This window comes from Aotus nancymaae, unplaced genomic scaffold, assembly GCF_030222135.1.
Source record: "Aotus nancymaae isolate 86718 unplaced genomic scaffold, 86718_ANA_hifiasm-v0.15.2.pri h1tg000014l, whole genome shotgun sequence".
NCBI classification, from domain to species: Eukaryota; Metazoa; Chordata; class Mammalia; order Primates; family Aotidae; genus Aotus; species Aotus nancymaae.
Window position 1 is genome coordinate 87,690,523 of NW_026988425.1, and position 23,014 is coordinate 87,713,536.

General features: G+C 34.0%; 1 protein-coding gene and 1 pseudogene across 1 annotated transcript in view; one reads left to right on the forward strand and one right to left on the reverse strand.

Moving 5' to 3' along the window:
- SKIC3 (SKI3 subunit of superkiller complex) overlaps nt 1–23,014 on the reverse strand; it is a 95,032-nt gene that overhangs the window by 46,672 nt on the left and 25,346 nt on the right. The window contains exons 8-24 of the mRNA XM_012477587.3: nt 22,058–22,156; nt 21,833–21,941; nt 15,413–15,553; nt 14,366–14,467; nt 13,400–13,539; nt 10,616–10,702; nt 10,425–10,528; nt 9,496–9,622; nt 8,701–8,880; nt 8,251–8,375; nt 7,071–7,324; nt 5,773–5,875; nt 2,156–2,332; nt 1,920–2,064; nt 1,679–1,757; nt 1,536–1,597; nt 1,364–1,420 (exon numbers count right to left, since the gene is read on the reverse strand). Coding sequence (XP_012333010.2) covers nt 1,364–1,420; nt 1,536–1,597; nt 1,679–1,757; nt 1,920–2,064; nt 2,156–2,332; nt 5,773–5,875; nt 7,071–7,324; nt 8,251–8,375; nt 8,701–8,880; nt 9,496–9,622; nt 10,425–10,528; nt 10,616–10,702; nt 13,400–13,539; nt 14,366–14,467; nt 15,413–15,553; nt 21,833–21,941; nt 22,058–22,156 — 2,091 coding nt within the window. The remainder of the gene's footprint in view (nt 1–1,363; nt 1,421–1,535; nt 1,598–1,678; nt 1,758–1,919; nt 2,065–2,155; nt 2,333–5,772; nt 5,876–7,070; nt 7,325–8,250; nt 8,376–8,700; nt 8,881–9,495; nt 9,623–10,424; nt 10,529–10,615; nt 10,703–13,399; nt 13,540–14,365; nt 14,468–15,412; nt 15,554–21,832; nt 21,942–22,057; nt 22,157–23,014) is intronic.
- Nucleotides 6,426–6,523, forward strand: LOC135274999 (U6 spliceosomal RNA; annotated as a pseudogene).

Consider the following 23,014-nt stretch of genomic DNA (forward strand, 5'->3'; position numbering starts at 1 on the left):
CTGCTTATGTTTAAAAAGCATAAAATAAGAGAGTAAGTCAAACCTGTCACAATAAATATGTATGAACACAAAATTTCACTGTTTAAGCATAATTAGCAATGCTTAAAGCAATTTTGCTACTTAGTTCTAGAACACTCCTGAGTACAACAGATTTCTCCCCAGGTTAGGAGTTCTGAACCCTAGTAAAAGAGCAATATAGGTGTCTACCTTATAGTCTGCAGAACTTTTAAACAACCAATCATGCATCCATCAGCTAGCCATAGGTTTGAAGGCAGTGATTAAACAAGGCTATCTATTCCCCTTTCTTTTAGCTTAACTGGGAGGATAAGAACTCACAACTAATAAAGTCTTAACCAATGAAGTCCTAGCCATGTATTACATCTTCTGCTAGAGAAGGAGTGATCAACAACATAATTCTGCATTAAACAATCAGGAAACTTCAAAAATACCTAACTTGGACACATTAACTTGCATGCCTTTTTTTTTCTGCTACAAAAAATAACTATTTAAACTATTTTCTCAACAATCTATGTATGGCAGGAAACAGTCTTATTTTTCTTATTTTTAAGTTCATGGGCAACAATTCTCCCATGCCACAATAAAAGCACATCCATAGCTTACTATGACATTGCTTCATTTAAATTTTTAAAATATGCTCACATATTTTAAAATCCAAATTAATATTTTCTTTCAATGTATTTATAATTTTTTTTGCAGTGACTTAATGTATCCTTGAGAATAGTGCAAAAGCTTTTTGGGATAAAATTCAATATATTGGCTGTAACACAAAACAGTTCAGACATGGTATTATCTACAAATTTGTGGAAACATTCCAAACATGTCCTATAAACATGATCCCAGTCACTTTAGTTCTAATTGCCTAATGTATAACTGCTCAAGTATGACAAATTACACTTGCTATTTAAAGAGATTAATACCTGCTAAAGCCAAAATGTAAATCACCCAAGCAAAGATTAAATTTAAGCTGCTAGAGAGTACTAACTGTCTCTCTTGCAATCATCCACTCCATCTCCAACACTCTACATAGGACTTCTCTTACATGTGTACAGATTAAAACAATGCTGAATTGATTCAGAATAGAATTGTTTTAATCTCTAAATGAAAAAAACCAACATAATCATAAAACCAGAAGTTTCTTGAGGGTCAGAAAAAGGAAAATAAATCTTACACATTCATTATTTGACATAAATTGCATAACATCAATTAACTAGCATACTGGAGAGCATACTGACTAGATAGCAACATGCAAAAACATTTCTCCCCAAGAAGCTAAGCTGTTAAGGAGATAATAATATAGAAAACATTCTTTGTTTTAAATATGACAGACGGGCAATATATTTACCTCAATATTTTCATTTGTGAGGTATAACACTCCCAAGTTGGTCCATGCAACAGCATTCTAAAAAACATATATATTTTTTTCTTAAAATAGGCCCCTTGTCTACTTGAAAGTCTCAGAAAATTAGAAATTCTAAATTATGAAGTTCTTTTTCATAGACATATAGAATACTTACAATTTGTTCTGACTGGATTGATTTGATGAAACAGTGCTGAGCAAGGGCATAATTTCCAATACCTGAAAAATACAGAACTTGATGAAACTGAACTTTGTTTGAAATACACAATCTTCTAAAAATATTGAAGTGTTAATTCTCACCACTGTAACAGGCAACCACACCAAGAGCATTCCAGTATAAGTGATTATTACTGTCAAGTCTCACAGCTTTTTTCAGACACTGAAAAGAAGTTAAATAGATTAATTTTTATTTCTTGGAATGGCAGCATGTATATCAATATATGTGGTTTTATGTGAAAAAACTATTTACTTTGACAAAAACATCTTTGAGAAAAGCACTTAGTGTTTTTAAAAGTTTGTAAAACAATTATTTAAACCATACATTTAAAGATTTCTCCAGCAACTCCTTAAGATCATTCATATTGCTGCCTGTTTCTGCTAGATGTTGTGCTTGGCGATAATAATTAATTCCAAGATCACACCATGTATTAGATGTAGACATCAGTTTTAATGCACGACCATAGCACCTATGGAAATATAAAAGTGAATGTTATGTTTTTTTGCTACAATGCCTTAATTCAATTTGAATGTCATTAACTGGCAATCTTTGCGAATTACCTTCCTCCAAGGTGGAGGAGCTCATTTTTCTTTAATACTTGTTTTCCTTCTTTCTGACCTAGAAGGACTCCTAAAACATTAACATTCACTTTAGATGGTGAGACAGCATAAAGACAGGTGCAAGCATCCCCAGCTAGCTTCCAGAGGCAGGACACATCCGCTCGATGCTGTAGAGCACTAAAAAAACAAACAGTGTGATTCTTATAAATTATTTGTAAAAAGCATGGAGTTTATCTCTGATTATTACTTGAAACAGAAAAACTGTACACTGAGCACTACAAATGCTTTACGAGCTTCCTCCTAACTGAATTATATCATATCACCTCCCTAATAGGAAAGAAGAAAAGGAAAAAGGGAAGGAGGAAGGGATTATTTAAGTGCCAGAAATTTTCTGGACACTTTTTTATTACTCTTCACCATTTTTATTAGACGTAGCAGCAATCACATAAATAAGTAAGTTTTCCAGGACCAATTTTATTATTACAATGTTAAAACTGTGCTTTTAGTGTTTGTTTAAGCAATGACCAAGGCAATAAAGTTTGTAACTCTCTTACAATTGACAATTGTAAACTCAGGTTTTTATTTTAGGTCTTTCCTTATGCTGTGTAGTTTTGACTATGTTCTCACAAATTTCATGAGTTGGGAACTCAATCTCCAAGGCAACAATGTTGAGAAGTGGAAACTTTAAGAGGTGATTATGTCATGAGGGCTCTGCCCTCCTAAATGGATTAATACTGTTATTGAAGGAATGGGTTAGTTGTCACAGGAGTGAGCTCCTGATAGAAGAGTAGGTTCAGTCCCATTTTTTTTTTCTCTTGCATTCTGCCCTTCTGCCATAGGATGACCCTTACCAGATGCCAGCACCACGCTCCTGGACTTCCCAGCCTCCAAAACCAAGTTAAATAAACTTCTATTGTTTGTAAATTAACCAGTCTGGCATTCTGTTATGGCAGCAAAAAATTGATGAAGACACCCCAAATAAAATGTACCAAATGTATTTGGTAGGGTCTGAAAGATTTCTATAAATTTTATTTTTTAATTGGCATAATAATTACACATATTCATGGGGTACAGAGAGATTTTTGATACTATATAATGTATTGTGATCAGATCAGGGTAATTAGCATTTAATCATCTCAAACATTTATCATTTCTTTGTGTTGGGTATGTTCAATATCCTCCTTCTAGCTATTTGAAACTATATATTATTGTTAACTACAGTCATCCTATAGTGCTACAGAACACTGGAACTTATTCCTCCTATCTAGCCGTAATTTTGTGTCCTTTAACAAAAATCTCCCGTCTCCCTTCTCCCTAACCTTTCCAGCTTCCAGTATCCTCTGTTCTACTTTTTACTTTTATGAGATCGATTTTTTTTCAGCTTCCACATTTGGGTAAGGACATATGGTGCTTAACTTTCTGTTCCTGGCTTATTTCACTTAACATAATGTCTTTGAGTTCTATGCATGTTGTCTTAAATGATAGGATTTCATTCTTTTTTATGGCTGAATAGTATTTCATTGTATATAAATACCACATTTTCTTTATCCATTCATCTGTTGTTGAATATCTAGGTTCATTCCATATCTTGACTATTGTGAATAGTGCTGCAATAAACATGAGTACAGATGTCTCTTTGACATAATGATTTCCTTTCCTTTGGATAAGTTCCCAGTAGTGGGATTGCTGGATCATATGGTAGTTCTATTTGCAGTTTTTTGAGAAATATCCATATTGTTCTCCACAGTGGCTATACTAGTTTGCATTCCCATAAACCATATAAGAATTCTCTCTCCTTCACATCCTCGCCAGCCTTTATTTTTTGTCTTTTTGATAACAGACATCCTAACTAGGGTGAGATGATACCTCACTGTGGTTTTGATTTGCATTTTCCTGATGATTGGTGATGTTGAATATTTATTCCCTGAGACCAAAAATAACAAAAATCTAAACATGAAAATCTGAAGAACCACATTTATAGAAACAAGAGCAGACTGAATGAACAAGTTCAAAAAGTAAAGAGAAATATTAATTATGGTGACAGAGGGCAATTCCTTTTAGAATGAGAAAAGCTTCAGCTATACATTTCTCTTCATTTTTCTCTTCTTGAGATCTTATAAATAAAACATGGCAAATTTCATTTAAGCCAAGTCTCAATAATCAGCTATCACAAGCTGCTATGTTACTGGCAGATGGATAAGCAGATGGAACATTTTTCATAGTCTTTTCTACTCATGGAGTCCAGCCAAAAATCATTTTCCAATGTCTTCCTTAAAAATAATATTAATTATTGTGGTCAGGACTAAAAGCCCACTGAGAATAAGAAGGAAGGGCAATACTATTTGTCTAAATAGTTCCTTTGTCTAAATATCTTTGTAAAATTTCTAAAATTGACAGCAAAAAATGAGAAAAGAGAGGGAAAAAAGTGAAACAGAGGTGATTTTAACAGACTAAATTCTTATTTACTTTTAAGTTCAATAAAAAAAATCTATAAAGTTAAGTAACATATCACCCTTATACAATAATTGTGATAGCATTAACTCCTTCTAAGTCTAGAAGTAAATATACATTTGGAGATTATAATTGTTTTATATGCCACCTTCTAATGGGTTATGTTACATGTTATCCAGAATAATATTCCTAGGCTCAGAAAGGCAGTATTTATGACTAAGGTACTGTCACCCAAAGGTTCGCGTTTACTCTTAAATACCAGTTCAAATAAAGCATACCCTCTACACAGTAACTTTCTCTTTAGAAAGAATTACATTATGTGATACTTGAAAAGCAGCAATAAAATTCAGTGAGATAAAAAAGGGTTAGGTTGTATTCAAAAGGAATGTGGGGAAAAAACAAACAAAAAAAAAGGTTAGGTTTTCATTTCATATTTGGTTTATATGAAAAGCAATTCTGGAGCAACCAATAAATAGAAAACAAGAGAAACGAAGCAGAAAAAGAGGGGAAGTAAAAGAAAGACATTTAAGAGTTACAAAAAAATTCAAATGCACATCTAACTTGTGGACGTTTGGAAGTTATCTACCACAGATAACACTTTTTCTGACCTAACCAATGAATTTGCAGTTCTATAAAATGCCCGATCTACTCAAAAGTTTCTGATTCCTTTCCTGTTATTAGACACATCACTTTTTTCCTACACAGTTTCTCTTCAGGAGCAATCAGATTGTCATTTCCCCTTACCTTCAAGACCTACTAATAATCCTACTATTGGGTCTCACCACTGAATGTAAAGCATATTGACCACCTGAAGCCCTATTTCCCTATTGGTTCCAATGAAAGATATTTATTTCCAGGCCCACTGAAAGAGAACACTAACACATGGTGTCAGAGCTGCTGTTCCACTAGCCGACTGCTCCTTCCTTCCTATTCGTTCCTATGCATCCAGCCAGCCACTACTAAGAGCAGAAGAAATTATATCGTTTCCCCAAGTGCAAAATTAATACAACATGTATGTCATAGAATTAATTGGCTTGTCGGTTATTCTTTATGTTTGACATTGCGTAACTGCTATATCTAGCAGAATACATAAAATAATCTTCTAAATTTGGCTTCATTATAATATTACAAAAATAAACATAATAAATAATAAGAATAATACTAACCAAGTAAAATATTCCAGTGCTTTTTCTATGTAGTCTACGGCTTTTCCATCAAGATAATCAACTAGAGCTGCTTTTGCCATCAGAAGATGGCATTCACCCAAACCTAAAATCAGGTAAGTTTGTCACAGTTATTAAAATGTATAAAACACTTAAAATGAATTTCAAATACATTTATTGGTGTTATTTTAAAGCACTTTCCAGAAAATAAAACTTAATGGCATGTTATAAAATTATCTTAAAGCATGGTCCTACATTCATTTAATAAGAAATTCAAATGGAAGAGTTCTATTGGAGTAAACATGCACTAGAAGTTCTGAAAAAGTTATCTATGGAACCCAGGAATTTCCTTAACTTTGGGTAAGTGACTCACTTCCTAAAACCTTGGCTACAAAAATAGAGATATTATCTACATGTTGCTCTCCATCATATTACCTCTTATCAACCACTGTGAAACAAGGTATGATCTTTTTATATTATAATCTGTATAGCAAACTATAAGAATTAAATGAAATAGTGATTTCCTAAAGTGCCTAGTAAAGATTTCATAAATGTGAGTTCTCCTTCTCTTGAGGAAAGAGTTTCACAAAATTAAAAAAAAAAGTTTCAAGCGTTAAGTTATATGTAATTTACAATATACTATTTATGCTGTCTATGTGCTCACTTCAGCAGCACATATACCAAAACTAGAATGATAAAAAGATTAGCATGGCTGCTAAGCAGGGATGACATACATAATTTGTAAAGTTTTTTTAAAAAGCAGAAAGAAGAAGGAAATGGAGGAGAGAAAGCATATATAATGAGCTTCAGGCTTTTTTAAAAGGTCAAATATAATCATTAAAAATGTAGATTATACATGGGTGGTGGTATTTTATATTACCAAAACTAACTTAGATAACTACAAAACAATGCAAGTTGTCTCTAAAATTTAAAAAAATAATTTAATGAGCTTGCATAACTTACAGAGTAATTATAGGGATTAAGATATTCGGGGGATAATGAATTAAAAATGTAAGAGTAGGGAAACACGTTTTAGAGATAGTTTTTTAGATCTAATAGTTATACTATTTGTCTACAAGTTAAATCTCTATCATATTACTATTTGTTAATTTATGAAACAAGATTTGATCTTTTTATATTCACATCTATATAAGCTATACTGTAAGAGGTTCATACTGGATGCTTAATGTTGACTAAAGAAGTACTTTTCAAGTTATTCAATATATTTAGGTAAGAAATCTACTTAATGATTTTATACTTAAGTATCATAAAAGTCAAAGGAGCTATTAAAAAGAAATTACCTTTTAAAGCAGGCACATAATCTTCTGTCTTTTTAATGATCACCTGGTACTGAGCTACAGCCTCCTTATATTTGCCTAGGATTTGCTGTATTGCTGCAACCTTAAACACACTGTATGTCGATTCTGGGTTCAGCTCACTGGCTTTCGTGAAGGATTTCAAGGCTGTTGTGTAGCCTCCTCTGCTTAAGTATGCCTCTCCTAATGATTCCCAACAATTGAAGTCCTTTGGGTCTGCTCTTAATGCTGCCTGTAAACTAAAATTTCAAAAAACCATAAGAGAACTAAAAGTTATAGAACTATCTCCAAATCTAAAAAAATAAAAATAAAATAAATAATTCAACTGAACCATACATATCTGTGGCTGCTTCTAATTATAAAAGTGCTATTTAAAGCAGGTAAATCTGTTCCTTTTGTGATTAATTTTTTTAATACTAAGAAATGTTATTTTAATTTCAGAACAAATAAGAATAAAATGCTTTTTTTTGAAAAAGTGCTGAACAAAATTTCTTTTCCTTGATTATCTCAAAGAACTCGAGTTTTCTATACTACCAGAACAGGTGACCATCTCAGTTTGCCTCATCAGTCCATAATCCCCCACCTGCAATCCTTTTACCAAACAGAAATACCACAGTTAAAATATAGAAATAGGCATGCTTTAAATATCGGATCCAATTCCATTTCTGTGAAAATGCCTGTACTCTAGATACTAACATAAACCAGAAACAACTTTATCTTGATTCAAATATATGTATTTACATTTAAGTACTGTTCAAATCAAATGACTCAAACTGATCATATATGAGCTGCTCCAAATGCCCTTCAAGCTGTCAAATGTCTCCCTTGCCAAAAACAATGTATGTCGGCAGAACAACAAAGATATGTGCCTCAGCTTTTCATCACTAAAATTTCTGTTGAGAATCTACTATACAAATTTATGAAGACTTCAATTCACTAAACTGGCTATCTCCTCAAAAACAGCACATTGTTTAATCCATCTCTGCAATTCCACTGCCCTGCAGACAATAAACACCAATTGATCAGAGTAATTTTGTTATTTCTTCTCTCAAAATACAACCTGGTAAGAGACAATTTGTAAAGTTCATTTGGGGTATAAATAACGCTTAATTTAAGGAATGATTATGCTTGTCTAACATCGTTTAAATACAATAAGGTGCCTTACTCAGCCACTGCTTGAGAATGCTGACCAGCTTTCAAATAGTACAGTCCTCGCCTAAGCCAGGCCCATTTTGCCGTTCCAGCACTTGCCTTTTGAGTTACTGTTGTTAGGATAGCTAAAGCAGTTTCCTAATAATAAGAAAATACTAATATTAGATACACTGAATGTTATAAAAAGACAGAACACTCATGTAAAGTACACAAATATATTTTCATTTCCCATTTCTGACTTTTTTAACTTATACTGGTAGACACTAAACTACAGTTTCAACAATAAGTGGTTAGTAATTTAATATCTGCCAATAGAAAAAAACTTTACTTATAGATGTAAAAAATTTCTATTGCAGCTACAGAAAAAGAAACTAATAACTTTCAAGTATACATATATAAAAAATATTTTCATTTATATACTCAGGATAAAAAACAAAGAGGCAAAAGTGGTTATTAGACATACCATATCTTCAAGCTCCACACTTAGGTCAACCGCTGCAGCTCCAGATTCAGCATCAGTGTCATCTAATTCAAAGGCTTTCCTATAACATCCACGAGCTCTGTTTTTATCTCCCACTACATCTCTGTAATAATGACCTAAATAGCAGAAAACTTTGCCCATATATGTATCCAGTCTTGCAGCCTTTGAAATAAATATTGACAATACCAGAACATCAAAAGTTCATTTAATATCTTAAAAAATACAGAAGATAAATACACAGATTAAAGAAAAAAGAAATAACTTCATTAAACATACAAAAATATGCCAAAAAAGTCCTTTAATGTAAGATTTAAAACAGGAAAGCCGTCCCTCACTGCTTATAGAAAGTAAATGGAAGTATAAAAATATTTTCTTTTTTGGTAAAGGAAATGTAAAATTAGAGCTGTTATTGAATTAATCTGCTCTGATGAGTCAAGATAAGAATGTTAGACTTACAGATGTCAAACATCTAAAAAAACAGGACTTTAAACATCTAACTTGTATGCTCATAAAACTACAGTGGAAATTACCTAAAAAGTGTTGTCTATCAGAGATAATTATGACTCATTTTCTACAACACATGCTTTTTATAAGCAACTTCAACATTTTGTATTTTAATTTTTTCCTTGAAAACCCATGTAACACCATCACAATACCTTATGTAGGAAAGATAAACAGGTCAGTAAAGAGTAACTGCAGGTAAAAAACTTCATGATTATTATTTATAATTTTATAATGCCATTTCAACTAAGAATTGAATTGTAGCACTTGCTTTACCTTCAGAAAGTGGGTAAGAGCCTTTGTTTTATCTTTTCTTGTCTCTTCACCCATGAACCAGTATGTTAATCCCAGTTGATAATGATATTCCGCAACTTCAGTATCTTTCTCAAGAGCTCTCTGAAAACTAAGTCACCAAAGGGTAATAAAAAGAAATAGTAAAATACACACACACACACACACACACACACACACACACACACACTACAGGAGACTCCTAGTTGGAACAATTAAAGTTTGAGTGATTCAGAGGTGCCAAATTAGAAACAAATCATCACTTCAGGATTTATGTTATCATAAGGAAAAAAGTGATTTGTTTTTGAAGAAGAGGAGCTTTAAAAAGCACCGTGGCCTTTTAGTACTACCATGTGCAAAGTGTTCAGACTACGCTGAACATTACATCTGCTTAGTGAACATTATAATCAGCTAATTAGATTTTTGTTTTTAGTCCGAGTCTCGCTCTGTCAACCAGGCTGGAGTACAGTGGAACAATCCTGACTCACTGCAACCTCTACCTCCCAGGTTCAAGCAATTCTCAGACCTCAGCCTCCTCAACAGCTCGAACTACAGGCACGTGCCACCATGCCCAGCTAATTTTTGTATTTTTAGTAGAGACGGGGTTTCGTCACGTTGCCCAGGCTGGTCTTGAACTCCTGGGCTCAAGTAGTCATCTGCCCTGGACTCTCAAAGTGCTGGGATTACAGGTGTGAGCCACCACACCTGGCCAAGAACAGCTAATTAGATTTGAAACCCATTATATAATTTTTTATAGCTACTGTACTACATGCTAAACATTTCTTAAAAATACTAAAACTTAAAGCCCACAAAGATCAAATTCACACAAAATCAAGCCTACTCATTTTGAATTTTTGAGAAATATAAAAAAACTAAGATGTTAATTGTTCTATGACCAATCTATATATCCTTACCATTTTTCTGCTTGTAGATAGTCCTTTTTGGTGAAATGAATCAAAGCCTCAAGGGCATGAACTTCAGCTAGGTCAGAGTAAGAAGAGAGAAGGTCTTCCATAATCTATAAAATAGACACCTGTCAATTCTATACCCAAATAAAAATGACTTTTAACTCAAAAATATGCTGACTTTAAATAAAAAAGCCAACCTTTGCAGCTTCATCTAATGAACCTTTGTTCCGATAGGCCAAGCTTTTGAGAACCAAAAGTCCTGGGATATTATCTGCATCGGAAACCTAGAAAATAATTGTAATAAACTGCTATAAATCTCCTTCAACACAACCACAGCAATGTTTGCTTTAATTAAAAATGAACACAGAAAAGCAGGGTCCTAATAGAATAAAGAAATAGAGGTCTTGGGCCGGGCGCGGTGGCTCATGCCTATAATCCCAGTACTTTGGGAGGCCTAGGCGGGTGGATCACAAGGTCAAGAGATCGAGACCATCCTGGTCAACAAGGTGAAACCCCGTCTCTACTAAAAATACAAAAATTAGCTGGGCATGGTGGTGCATGCCTGTAATCCCAGCTACTCGGGAGGCTGAGGCAGGAGAATTGCTTGAACCCGGGAGGCGGATGTTGCGGTGAGCCGAGATCGCGCCATTGCACTCCAGTCTGGGTAACAATAGCGAAATTCTGCCTCAAAAAAAAAGAAGAAATAGAGGTCTTGATTTCTATCACTACTAACCCATCTTCACTCTTTATAACCTTTTTATTAGGGAAAATCTCATATACATAAAAAAATTACAGAAACTAGTATAATAAACCCACATGTGCCCATCATCCAGCTACAAAATCACACTCATAGGCAATCATTTTTTAATCTATACCTCCACCAATTTTACCACATTCCTGTTCAGATTATTTTGACACAAATCCCAGATATTTTAACTTTTTATCTGTAATATTTCAGTAACTATATCTAAAAGCTCATTTCTAAATTACATAACCACATTACCATTATCATACCTAAACAAAACCAACAATACATCCTTAACATTATCAAGTTTCCCAGTTGTCTCATAAAATATCTGAACAATTTTTAAAATCAAAATCCAAATAAGATACATACATTTTCACTGACTAATATGCCTTAAGTCTCTTTTAATCAATAAGATCCCCTCCTTCTCTTTTTTTTCTTCCTTAAAATTTAACTGTTGAAAAATATGATCTATTTGTCACAGTTTCTCAGAGTCTGGATTTTGCAAAATGTATTCTCAAGGTGTTTAACATGTTCCTTGGTTCCCTGTATTTCCAGTATATTAGTAGTTGGGTTTAGAAGCTTGATCTGATTCAGGTTTGAGGATTCCCAAGGATACCTCAGGGATACTTGCACTTGGTTGGGTCTGATTGTCTTTTTTTTTTTGAGACAGAGTCTCACTTCAACACCCAGGCTGGAGTGCAATGGCATGATCTTGATTCACTGCAACCTCTGCTTCCTGGCTTCAGGCGATTCTCCTGCCTCAGCCTCCCAAGTGGCTGGGATTACAGGTGTGCACCATCAGGCCTGACTAATTTTTTATATTTTTAGTAGAAATAGGGCTTCACCATATTGACCAGGCTGGTCTCAAACTCCTGACCTCAATTGATCCATCCACTTCGGCCTCCCAAAGTGTTGGGATTAGAGGTTTGAGCCACTGTGCCTGGCCTGATTGTTTTTCTTTTTATGGTGGTAGCAGCCATTAACCTTTGATGCCTAGATCTATTAATTCATTGGGGATTCCAAAATGGCGATTTTCTGTCATCTTCTCTTATTAAATGGAATACTTCAACAAAGACAAATTTCTCCTACCCTCATTATTTCACTATCCTGAGGAATAATTCAGATAGAAAAGGCAGGATAAATGCCTTTATTCTTCATCGTTGGGTTTTTAGCACTCCCCCAAAGATCTGTTTTCTTGAGGACATTTGATGATTTTTTGTTTTCTGTATCATCATGAACATATAGCTTTAACTGATTTGACAATTTGATATATTTCAACATAGCACATCAGCTAGTACCCTCTTTGGTAGTAAGAATCTCTTCATGCTAGCTCTTGAGCCCTTTTGTAGTCTGAGCCCTTTTATAGTTTCTTGCTTTCTAGCATGACAAGGTGTTCTCAGCTTATCTTGTACATTTTCTATCTCAGACCTGGACTCTGCTAGTTTAGCAGAGTCCAAAAACTTTTCATTTTGTTTTTTTGTGAAAACTTTATTTGAAAAACCTTTATAAAACATTCACACAAAACAAATGACTGGCAGGATGGCAAAAGGAAAACAAGAAAATATTAATTCTTGAAGGATGCTGACAACAGTTCTGATTTTTAAAAAAATATTATTATATACAAAGCCCTTTGAAATATACAAAACTAAACTTTTTTGAAAAAGTCAATTTTAATTTTAGACCAGTAGTAGTCTTTACCTGACAAAAATCTTTAGGACACAATGTTAAAATTCATAATTTACCAGTTATTTTTCTTTTCAGTATGGAATTTCAAATTGCTTGAACCCCAAAAACAAAGAAATTGAATTCATTATGAAATATCAATCTTTTTTTGAATGAAGCAAATAAACAACATTCTCTACCATGAAGCTAATAGTGTTCTTAATTATTCTTGTCAAATCTGCAGAACATTTCCTGGAGGAAAAAATTTAGAATCTCAAATCAATAATAATCAAGTAGTAATAACCTAAGAGGGCAAAAGGAAGAAAGGAGAATAAGTTCTAGAACTAAAGAAAGAAACAGTCTTATATGATGAGTACTGTAAGTCCTTAATCAAAAGGCAAAATTAGAAGTTCCCAAATATATGAATGACTTATAAAAAAGTGCAGATGTTCTGAATTCATACCTCTAACACAAAATCTGTATAAGTAAATATTTGTGGTAGGCAGAGAAGGGTTGTTGTTGCCTGGTTATTGGAAACTAACCAAAGTTGAAGAAAACTTGATAAGACTACCTGATCAAGAGTACGAATTGCTTCCTCTGAAGATTCATAATCTGAAAGTTTAATCAAAGCCTCTGCTTTCAAATGAAGACAAAGATTCCTCTGGTAAAGACTGCCACCAGACGCACCATGATTATCTATGATCTTCAGAGCTGACAAAATTAAAGGTATCCAAATGAAGATAGGCATATAACTTCAGTTTTTTTTCCTTTCTAAAAGATGACATATAATTGCAGATACAATAAGCATAAATTTTCAAAACAATATACATGAAGAATAACTCAAAGCTAAATATAAATTCTTCCCTGAATTCCTTATGGAAATACCTGAATTTAAAACAGAACATATCTGAATTTAAAACCTCTATCTTCACACAATATATAATAAAACTGAATATCCTAAAGAAAACGACAATGGCTATCTATATCTGCTAAACAATAAAGGTTTGCCTATAACCAAAGCACCTGTAACAAATACAAGAAATTAAAGATACTGGAAGGGGAAAGTAGCTGAATTAGAATGGACCAAGGCGAACTATTTCTCAGGCACAGAGGGCCAGCTGTCAGGTGGGTCAGAAACAGTGAACCACTTTCATGATTTCCTATCCCCACCCCTCACCCTGTCACATTCAGATATGCTCCAAGATGCCTAAGGTTTCCCCTCTCTATTTCAGAGAAATTAAGAACACATGTGTCTTGGACACACCAGAAACTTCCTTGTTACAAAGACAGAGGACCCAAGCCTAAACTGACTATGTCAATACTTCAAATGCAGGAAAATTTTGCTAAATATTCATTGTCAGTTTAAAAACAACTACACTAGTAGACATGCATGCAGACTTTTATTTAACCTCAGTGAAATTAAAATTAGCATTTTAAAATACAAAATATGGCATTTTGGGTTTTAAAATCACTATCTTTGTCCTTTAAAATAAAAACAAATTGGGTTATATGTCAACCCAAAAAGTATCAAAAATACCTTGACTGCATGAAAGAATAGCTTCTTTAGGTCTATGTATTTTGACTTGGGCTTTTGCCAGATGAAACCATCCAGTTGTGCAGAGAGGGCTTTCCTTTAACCCTAAAAGGATAAAAACAACCACAAAAACCAATGTTTCTGAGACTACATAGACGAATGGCACCACTGCCTACTCTCCAAATCAGATTCCTCCCCTCTTCATCTCTCATATCAGCTACAAAGTCACACTGATTCTCTGCCCCAATTAATTCCCCTCCATACATTTTTCTCCATCTCTACCAACACCACTCCAGTTCAGACCTCCACCACCTTTATCCCAAATCACTCCAAGTGCCTGGCATCCACCCCAATGCATTATCTATACTGTAGCCAGAATATTTCTAAAAATACAAATCGGATTATAAAATTCCCTGCTAAAAATCTTTTACTGATTGCCCACTCTTGTTAGGATAATGTGCAAACTCCTTACCAAGGTTTTGCTAGGTCCCTCTACAACTCACTTCTTGTCCCCCCCCCGCCCCCGTACACACATTTCATTCTCAAACCCCTGTGAACCTGCAAAAATTCTCTGAAGAACAGTTTTCCTCTTAGTTCAGGCTATTTCACAGATTCATCTCTGCCTAAAATGTTCCTCTCATTCCCTTCATCCACCTACCTGGCTTGTATTTGCCATTCAGATCTACAATTTGAATGTAGGTTCTTCCAGAAACATCATACCTAGCAAGATTAAGTTAAAGCCTAGGTTCCTAAGGCATATACATCTACATATCTGTCTATCTTTCTATTTATTTATCTAAACATATAGATATCCCTATTTTACAAATGAAAAGCACTGACACACAGAAAGTTTAATTAACTTTTCTGAGGTCTTAAAATTAGTGATTAGCAGAGTCAGAATTCAAACCCAAGCAGAGTCCAAGGTATGCAGGTACATTTTTTTCCCTTCCACCTTAGATATACATTCCTTAAAGGAAGGCTCAAAGGTAAATGTCTACTGACTGAATAATAATTATACTTCATGTTACATGCCATACACTGTACATTTACCTTCTGTTAGGTTCCTAACAGCATCTTCATACTTTTTGTCTTGTAATGCTTTAATGCCTAAGCCAATGAGGCCTGGACCACTTTTTGAATCCATTTCTACTAATCTACAACAATACTGCTGTCCCTCATCAGTAAGATTTCCTGGAATTAAAAGAAATGGTTATTAGTATACATATATCAAGTTTCTAAATGCCAAAACCCATATTCTGAAATCTCAAAAGCTGCCTTTATATTCTTACGCATCCTTCACCACATGCTGATTCCAGAAATTCAAAACTTAAATAGATCAGCAAATGCAGAAAATATTAACATTTCATTTAAAAAATTATGCTTTTTCATCTTCTTAAATATTGGAAGTAGAAACCACTTTAGAATTTCAGAGAAGAAAACTTGCTACTTGCCAGTAGACTAAGCCACATAACCTACTACTTGCCAGTTGTAACAATTTAGGTTGTTAAATGCAGGAGCCCTTGTCAAAGCAGAGTATCTTTCATCAAGTTCTCTTCCTGGGCAACCATGCACTGCTAGAGGCATGGCAGTCAGATCCAGTGGACTCTTCCAGCATCCAAGGATCACAAGATGGGCAGGTTACTCATCAGGACACTGCACAAAAACTTAGTCACATTCCTCTTAAGTCTACAAGTTCACCAGCACATTTCCACATTTTTCTAAAACTATCTTTTCCTATATAAGTGAATCATGACACTTATGAAATAGTCATCCAATACCTACATTTATTTTATTCTCAAATTTATTTTGGTAAAAGTTTAGAAAACATTATATGTTTTGTAATATTTCCATTTTCTCCAATCTCAATCCAAGAAAATCATAAAACAAACAAAGAGAGGTAATTTCTGTTTTTAGAATAAATGGCAAATAGCATTCACAACTTTAGTAAAGTCATTTAATCACTTAGGAGAATTCTTAAAAAGACAGACTTGAAGCAGTAAATATGGGAAACAAAAATAACTCCTGAAATAAAGACCCAATGCTTTAACAACTACATAAAACATATAAGCCCAAACCACATGTAGAACCACTGTTTCAGTCACAGATGTCAAAGGTAAATTATTTGCATAATTCCATTTAGCTTATATACTTCAAATTTTTGAAAACCATTTGCACAACAATGTATAATCCATTAGTAATATGTTATATACTGATTCAGAAATCCAAGTTAGCACCAAAAATTTTTTAAAAAGTCATAATGGCTAAAGAGTTAAAACTTCAGTACTGTTTGGCAAAATATGAAAACAAATTGGAAGAAATACTACTTAGATTAGTAAGCCAGTAAAAAAGACACAAGTCTGCTACTATTATGCTTCTAGGCATGAACTTCCTGTCAATATGTTCTCACCACTGCTTCCATAAATATGAATTCCAAAATTAGATATGCCTACTTCCCTACATCCTATAACCTCCCAAACAAACCAGCAGCTTTTCCCCTTTTGATCCAGTGGTATCGTCTAAAATAGACACTGTCTAAACTATCAGAATCACTTGGAAGACTTGTTAAAACACAGTCTGCTGAGCCCTATCCCTGAAGTTTACGGTTCAGTAGGTCTGGTTAGGACCTAAGAATTTGTATTTCTAAGAAGTTACCAGATGATGCTGATGCTACTGGTCCAGGGATCATACTTAAAGACCACAGGTCTACAGTATTTGTTAATACCATATATCACCTTTATTATTAGTCTTATAACATGGATATTCTGCCTTTATTGCCTCTATGGCTAAATGGTAACCTCTGGAGAGTAGAGACCAGCATGGTATCTGAGATACATGGTAGATGTTCATGAAATTTTGTGATAATCCTCTAGAAATACTATCATGAATTGATGTTTAAAAAGCCTTAGTCTATTCACAGGTAACAGCTGAAAATTACTATAAAAAATTAAGTATCTTCACCATCCTAATAAAAAAGCTACCAAATTCTTACCTTTTGTCTCTACTCATCTGAGTCTAAACATTTTTCCTCCACAGAAACATAATTTATGACAGACTACCTTGACTACAAAAACTGCCTGTATTACAGGAACTATACCTTGGATGAAAATAGGGAAAAAAAAAATCATGCATCTTTCCAATGATCATCCATAGTTAGGGTACCTTAAACAACACACAGGTAAACAAAGTGTAGGTTGGTACATGAAAACAGTTTCCAAAAGGCCAAAAGGCTGAGATGAACATAAACAACTTTAAAAACAAGAAAACCTCCTAACATATTCGCTTTCCTAAAGCCTGGGAGCATAACGATAAAAACAAAATAAGATCTGGGGAGACCATGCTCATGTTTGGCCCTGGGTAACAATTCTCTACATATGACCAAGTGGCACTGAGAGGAATTTTCTATAGCGTTACCAAAACTAGCAACAGTAATAATAAAACTAATGATCTTTGTATAAAGAAATAAAGAATATTTCAACTTCAACTCCCAATCCTTCTCTTCTTCATACTTACTCTTGTTGAGAATCCTGGCTAAATAAATACCTTGGTGGAGGACGAAAACAGAGGAAATAGATTTCATTGCTTTTGAACAGAAAACCATGTACTTATCTGCTCTTTTTAAATTTAAAGGATTCTAAGGTTCCAGATTTAACAACTTTAAAACAGTCAGACAGTATTATTTTTATTTCTCAAAAAAGCAAGCCAAATTTGGGGCTGATGAAGGCTAAAATTCCAAGGGTAGAGGGTATTCTGAAGAGGTCCTTGTTGGATGCTAAGTAATAACTATGCAATTCTGTTTCTTAAAGTTTACTACAAAAACACTGTCAATTTAATTAAAAAAAATTTATTTCTGACATCCCAAAGAAACTGATCAATACTATCTAATTTTTCTTTTAAATAAACCTAGCTTGAGAGGGGAAGAAAAAAAAATGTACAATTTGGTGTCATTCATATCTTTATTTTCACTTGGATTTTCTAATAGTTTTAAAGCACAAAATCTGAAAGCAGCTCTTTTCTGCTTGAATTTGAAAAGCCAAGGTTTCTTATCCTCCCCCATTTCAGCAACAAAGCAAAATAAGATAAATAAAAAAGGTCATTTAGCATGAAAAAAAAAAAAAAACATTTCAACAGATGACAACTGTGAAAGCCATTCACTATTTTCTATATGAAGGTTTAAAAACTGAGTCATTTTGAAAATGAATATTCAGTTCTCAACAGGCAAAGTAGGACAAAGGAGAATGAAATATATTTGTCTTCTGTGGAAGAGAACCCAGTGATTAACTGCTGTGAAGAATCAAATTGTTCAGACATTGAAGCACTTTGTGGGAGAGTGGCTCAGACTTCAAAGACCTTACAGATTCTCAGAAGTTCTTCATATACTGAAAGTTTGGTTTAGAGGAGCAATAAAAAGAAAAAAAGAAATAATTAGGCATAGCTTCCTACTGTCCTGCATTAACTATTGAACTTCCACCCGAAGAATACTACTTTACCTTGAAATGTACCTAAACCTAAATTGCTCAATTCCACAAATTCCTGCAACCAACAATTCAGAAGGGAAAGAACACTTCCCTGGTTTTACTACACATTTACACTCCTTTTTGCTGTGATATAGTCCTTCTTTACTTTCCATTCTGCACAATACCAATCTAGAACCTTATTCAAAAATAATCTTTTTCATTTAAACCAAGACACTTTCAAATCATCAGTATAATCCCTTCACTATCTCTTTATGAAAGTGCTTTGTCAACTACTGAATTTATGTGCAAAACTCTGTAGACTATTTGTTGATCCTATTTTTTCTATCATTTTGTAGGCTTTTTGGAATATAAGAACAAGTCTACATTATAAGTACGTTTATGCTTATGGAGAAAGCATTCTGTCAGTCCTCAGAAAGAAATTTCAAAATATTCACTGTGTCATTTGGCATGTGAGCAAGCCAAGACTGAGAGAATGGTGCAAACCATAAATAGCTGAACAAGAAATAGAGAGAAAAGAGTGAACACCAGCCAATAATTTTTCAATAGCAACAGTAACAGCAGAATAGGGGAAAAGAATTGATACCGGAACCATATGATAAAGAAAATTAGCCTACTTATCTTTGGGACACACTGAGTCTTATATTATAATTGGAAGAAACTGGGTGATTTTGGAACTAAGCTTCCTATCAGAGAAAAAGAAAATCACAAGGCTTCATAAGTATGCTCCTTGTGCTTGGTGTACCTCATCCTCCTCGGCCTCAACGCAACACTCATAATGTTAACTAACTAACCTACTAACTCTTTCTTCTTAAAACACTCCTGCCACGCAGCTATTGCAGTTCTTCTTCCTCCCCTCTAAAAGCTTACTAACCCCTCTGCAGGCTTCATTTTCTCATCCTACTACTCCCTAATGGAGTTAGCCGAGTTCACTTTCATTTGTGTAACTGCTAACCACTTTTTCCTATTCTTGCCCCATCACTGTAATCTAAGCTCTAATTCAATCACTTTCATTTAAAAAAAAAAATAGCCTTATCATAATCATAAACTCAGTTGGCTCAATTTGTCAAGACAGACCATAATAATCTGTTCTGAAATGCTCTTTCCCTGTCTTCGGTGCTGCTTCTCCTCAGAGCCCACCTTCTGCTCTGACCTCATCCCTTCTCTTTCTTCCCTTCCTCTTTTTCATCTCTTTTCCTCCAAGCCAGTCAGCATTGCCCACAGCACAGTTCTCAGCATTTTTCCTTTTAGTCCTCCTCTGATGGCAACCATTCCACCTCCTTTTCACCTACAGGCAAATGATTTTCAAACCATATGTCTATCCTTAGTATTGATCTCTCATCTGCAAACCACTGATAGGCATTTCCCATTGACTGCCCCATTAACATCTCCTCTCAGTAACCTACATTTCTTACAAAGCATCATGCCATATTGGGCCAACTTTTCAGGAGAGGTGAAAGTTAAAATTGATTTTTCTCTCCCTTTACCTCTAAGAAATAACTTTCATTTTTTTTATTCATCTGTTCCTTTCTATCATCACTGTCATACTCCTAGTTCATTCAATCCTAGTATCACTATGTCTACTCAAACTAGTCCATCTTCTATACAGTCTGTCCTACACACCATGTTAGTTTAAGACTTTATACTCCACTCACTATACTTTTTACTTTCTCTTTCTTCTTATGGTAATATAAGGTACTCTCCTAAGTCTATCTTTGACTTAGTTAAAGTAAGGCAAAGGGCATCTGCTTGTCACCAAAAAATCCAGAGCTGAAGGTAACAGCATTTTTTTATTCAGACACCAGAAAAAAAAAAAAAAGTAAAGAGAACTTAAAAGGAGAGTTAAAGTGAGGAAAACTGAGATAGATGCAATGGTCATTTTCTCCCAAGGAATTTTCCTTCACAATTATCTCTAGCAGTAGTTTCCGACCCTTTTTTTTTACTATGACACATGTGAGGGTCATTCACACAAAAAGCAGTCTCATGTATATACTCATTTAGCAACAAAGTGAAAAAAATTAAATGGATTAGTAAAGCTCTGCAATAATTGACAATCACTACCACACTGTTGTATGTACTAATATTTTTATTTCATTTTTATTTCAGACTAACTTCTATGAACTTGTTCATCTCAAGAGAATACAGGCATAAAATTAGGATTATTAAAAAAAAAAACTGACAAACACAGACACTGACAAAAAGGAAAGAGGCTGGTGGAAAAAACCAATACAGCCAACCTCTTATAAACTGGTAGAGTACCAGCCCTATGTAGAACATATCCACAGCTACAGATTTGCCAACTCCCAGCAAGTTAGTTGTCATCACGTCCCTCTTCTCCCCAAAGTACATGAAGATGCAAGAGCATGAAGTATACACAGAGATAAATTCTCCCACTTGAAGATGCTCTATTTCATTAAAAAACTAGATAATTCAGGAATTTAATTACTTTATAATATTACAGTATTCATAACACTGTTCTTATGACACTATGACATAACATCAACACTGAGGCAGCTAAACTTTCCAAAAATCCTTTCCGTGATATTCATAGCTCTGTGTAATATAGACTGACCTATTTAGCCAAAATATTATTTATTTTAGTTCTTTCTTCCACTATAGCAAGCAAACCAATTTTACCATTCCTAAAAAATGTACCTAGCTCCACATCTCTGCTCATGCCAGCTGGAGTATGTTTCCCCCATTCCTGCTTATCTAGTATCTATAAAAAATTCAAGATCCCTTCCAATTCCCAGCATCAAAAAGATTTCACTGATCAATAATAAATCTGGAAACTCATAATTCTTCTGTATTACTCTACTTTCCTATATTTATTAGTCTTTTCATGTACACAAAGACTACACGTTGTGCTTCCTTTTATGTCCAGAAACACAGAAACAACACCTTAAACATGGTAGGCACTAAAACATTTTTTGATTAATAATATCACTCATACAATCATATACCTCTAAGACACACCCTATAATAAAGAAGAAATTACCTGATTCAATTAAATGCAAACAAAGCACTTCTAATGGATACTGTACAGTAGGATAGATGTTTATCATTCCTTCACAGGCCTTCTTCAATCTAGCAGTCTCATGAGGAAACTTGAAAATATAAAAGCAAAATACACTACATTCTAGTAGTCGTAAAATGTATTTGTGAACACCTTCTTAATTAGAAATACATACATGTCACATTAGAGATTTAAAAATCAACTTACTTTGGATAAACTCTGAATGTAATGCCTATAAAGTATTTGGTGATCTTCACTAGGAATGTTATCTGATAATCCCAGTGCATTCTCAAAAGCAGTTAAAAGCTGAAACAAATAAAAAAGGTATCATCTCTATCATACTTAAATGATAAATGATTAAATGTACAAGACCCTCTTACACGAACTACACCTTCAATTAGCTGCAAATGTATTCTCCAGTCTGAGCCTGACAACTTCAATGAGGAAAAAAATGTATATGTAAGTTTTGGAATGCATTCTAACTCCAACTGGACAGCAAACTGTACTGAACTGGTAAGTAACAACTATACATTAATAACATTAACTTAACAAAACACACTTGCAAGTGCTTGCTGTCTTCTACAAAGCATTCCACCAGAGAATAGTTCTATATGCAAGTATAGCTACTACTGCTCACATATCATTTTTAAAACATCTCTTCTGAAATCACTAGCACATTCTTTGAAATATCTTCAATGATAGCAAATCTTCAACCTTTAAAAAATATTTATAAAATCAGGTGATACTTTTGGTAAAAGAAAAGCAGAGATATGATTGAACTGTAATGAAATCACTCCTCTTATGCAGTTTTAAGTGACTTTGAAGAACATTCCATCACTTCTTTTTTGCAGTACTAACTGACTCTGAAGAACATTCTAACTCTTTTCTTAAAGTCAGTATTAACTGACTTTGAAGGACAAGAGGCCTTCTAAATATGTCTTGAATAAGAACAGCAATACTAGAATCTAAGGCAAATGGTATAAAGCCCTTCATACCACACATTTGGCTACATGTTCTGCATTTTTAAAATGAATACTCATGACTTAATACCAAAAATCCATAATGCAGTTCAATATCTCAAATTTTGTTTGGAAAGTATGGTATAAAGTCTACATAAATAAGTAAAATGTTACTGCCCTGATAAAGTTAATAATCTTACAAATA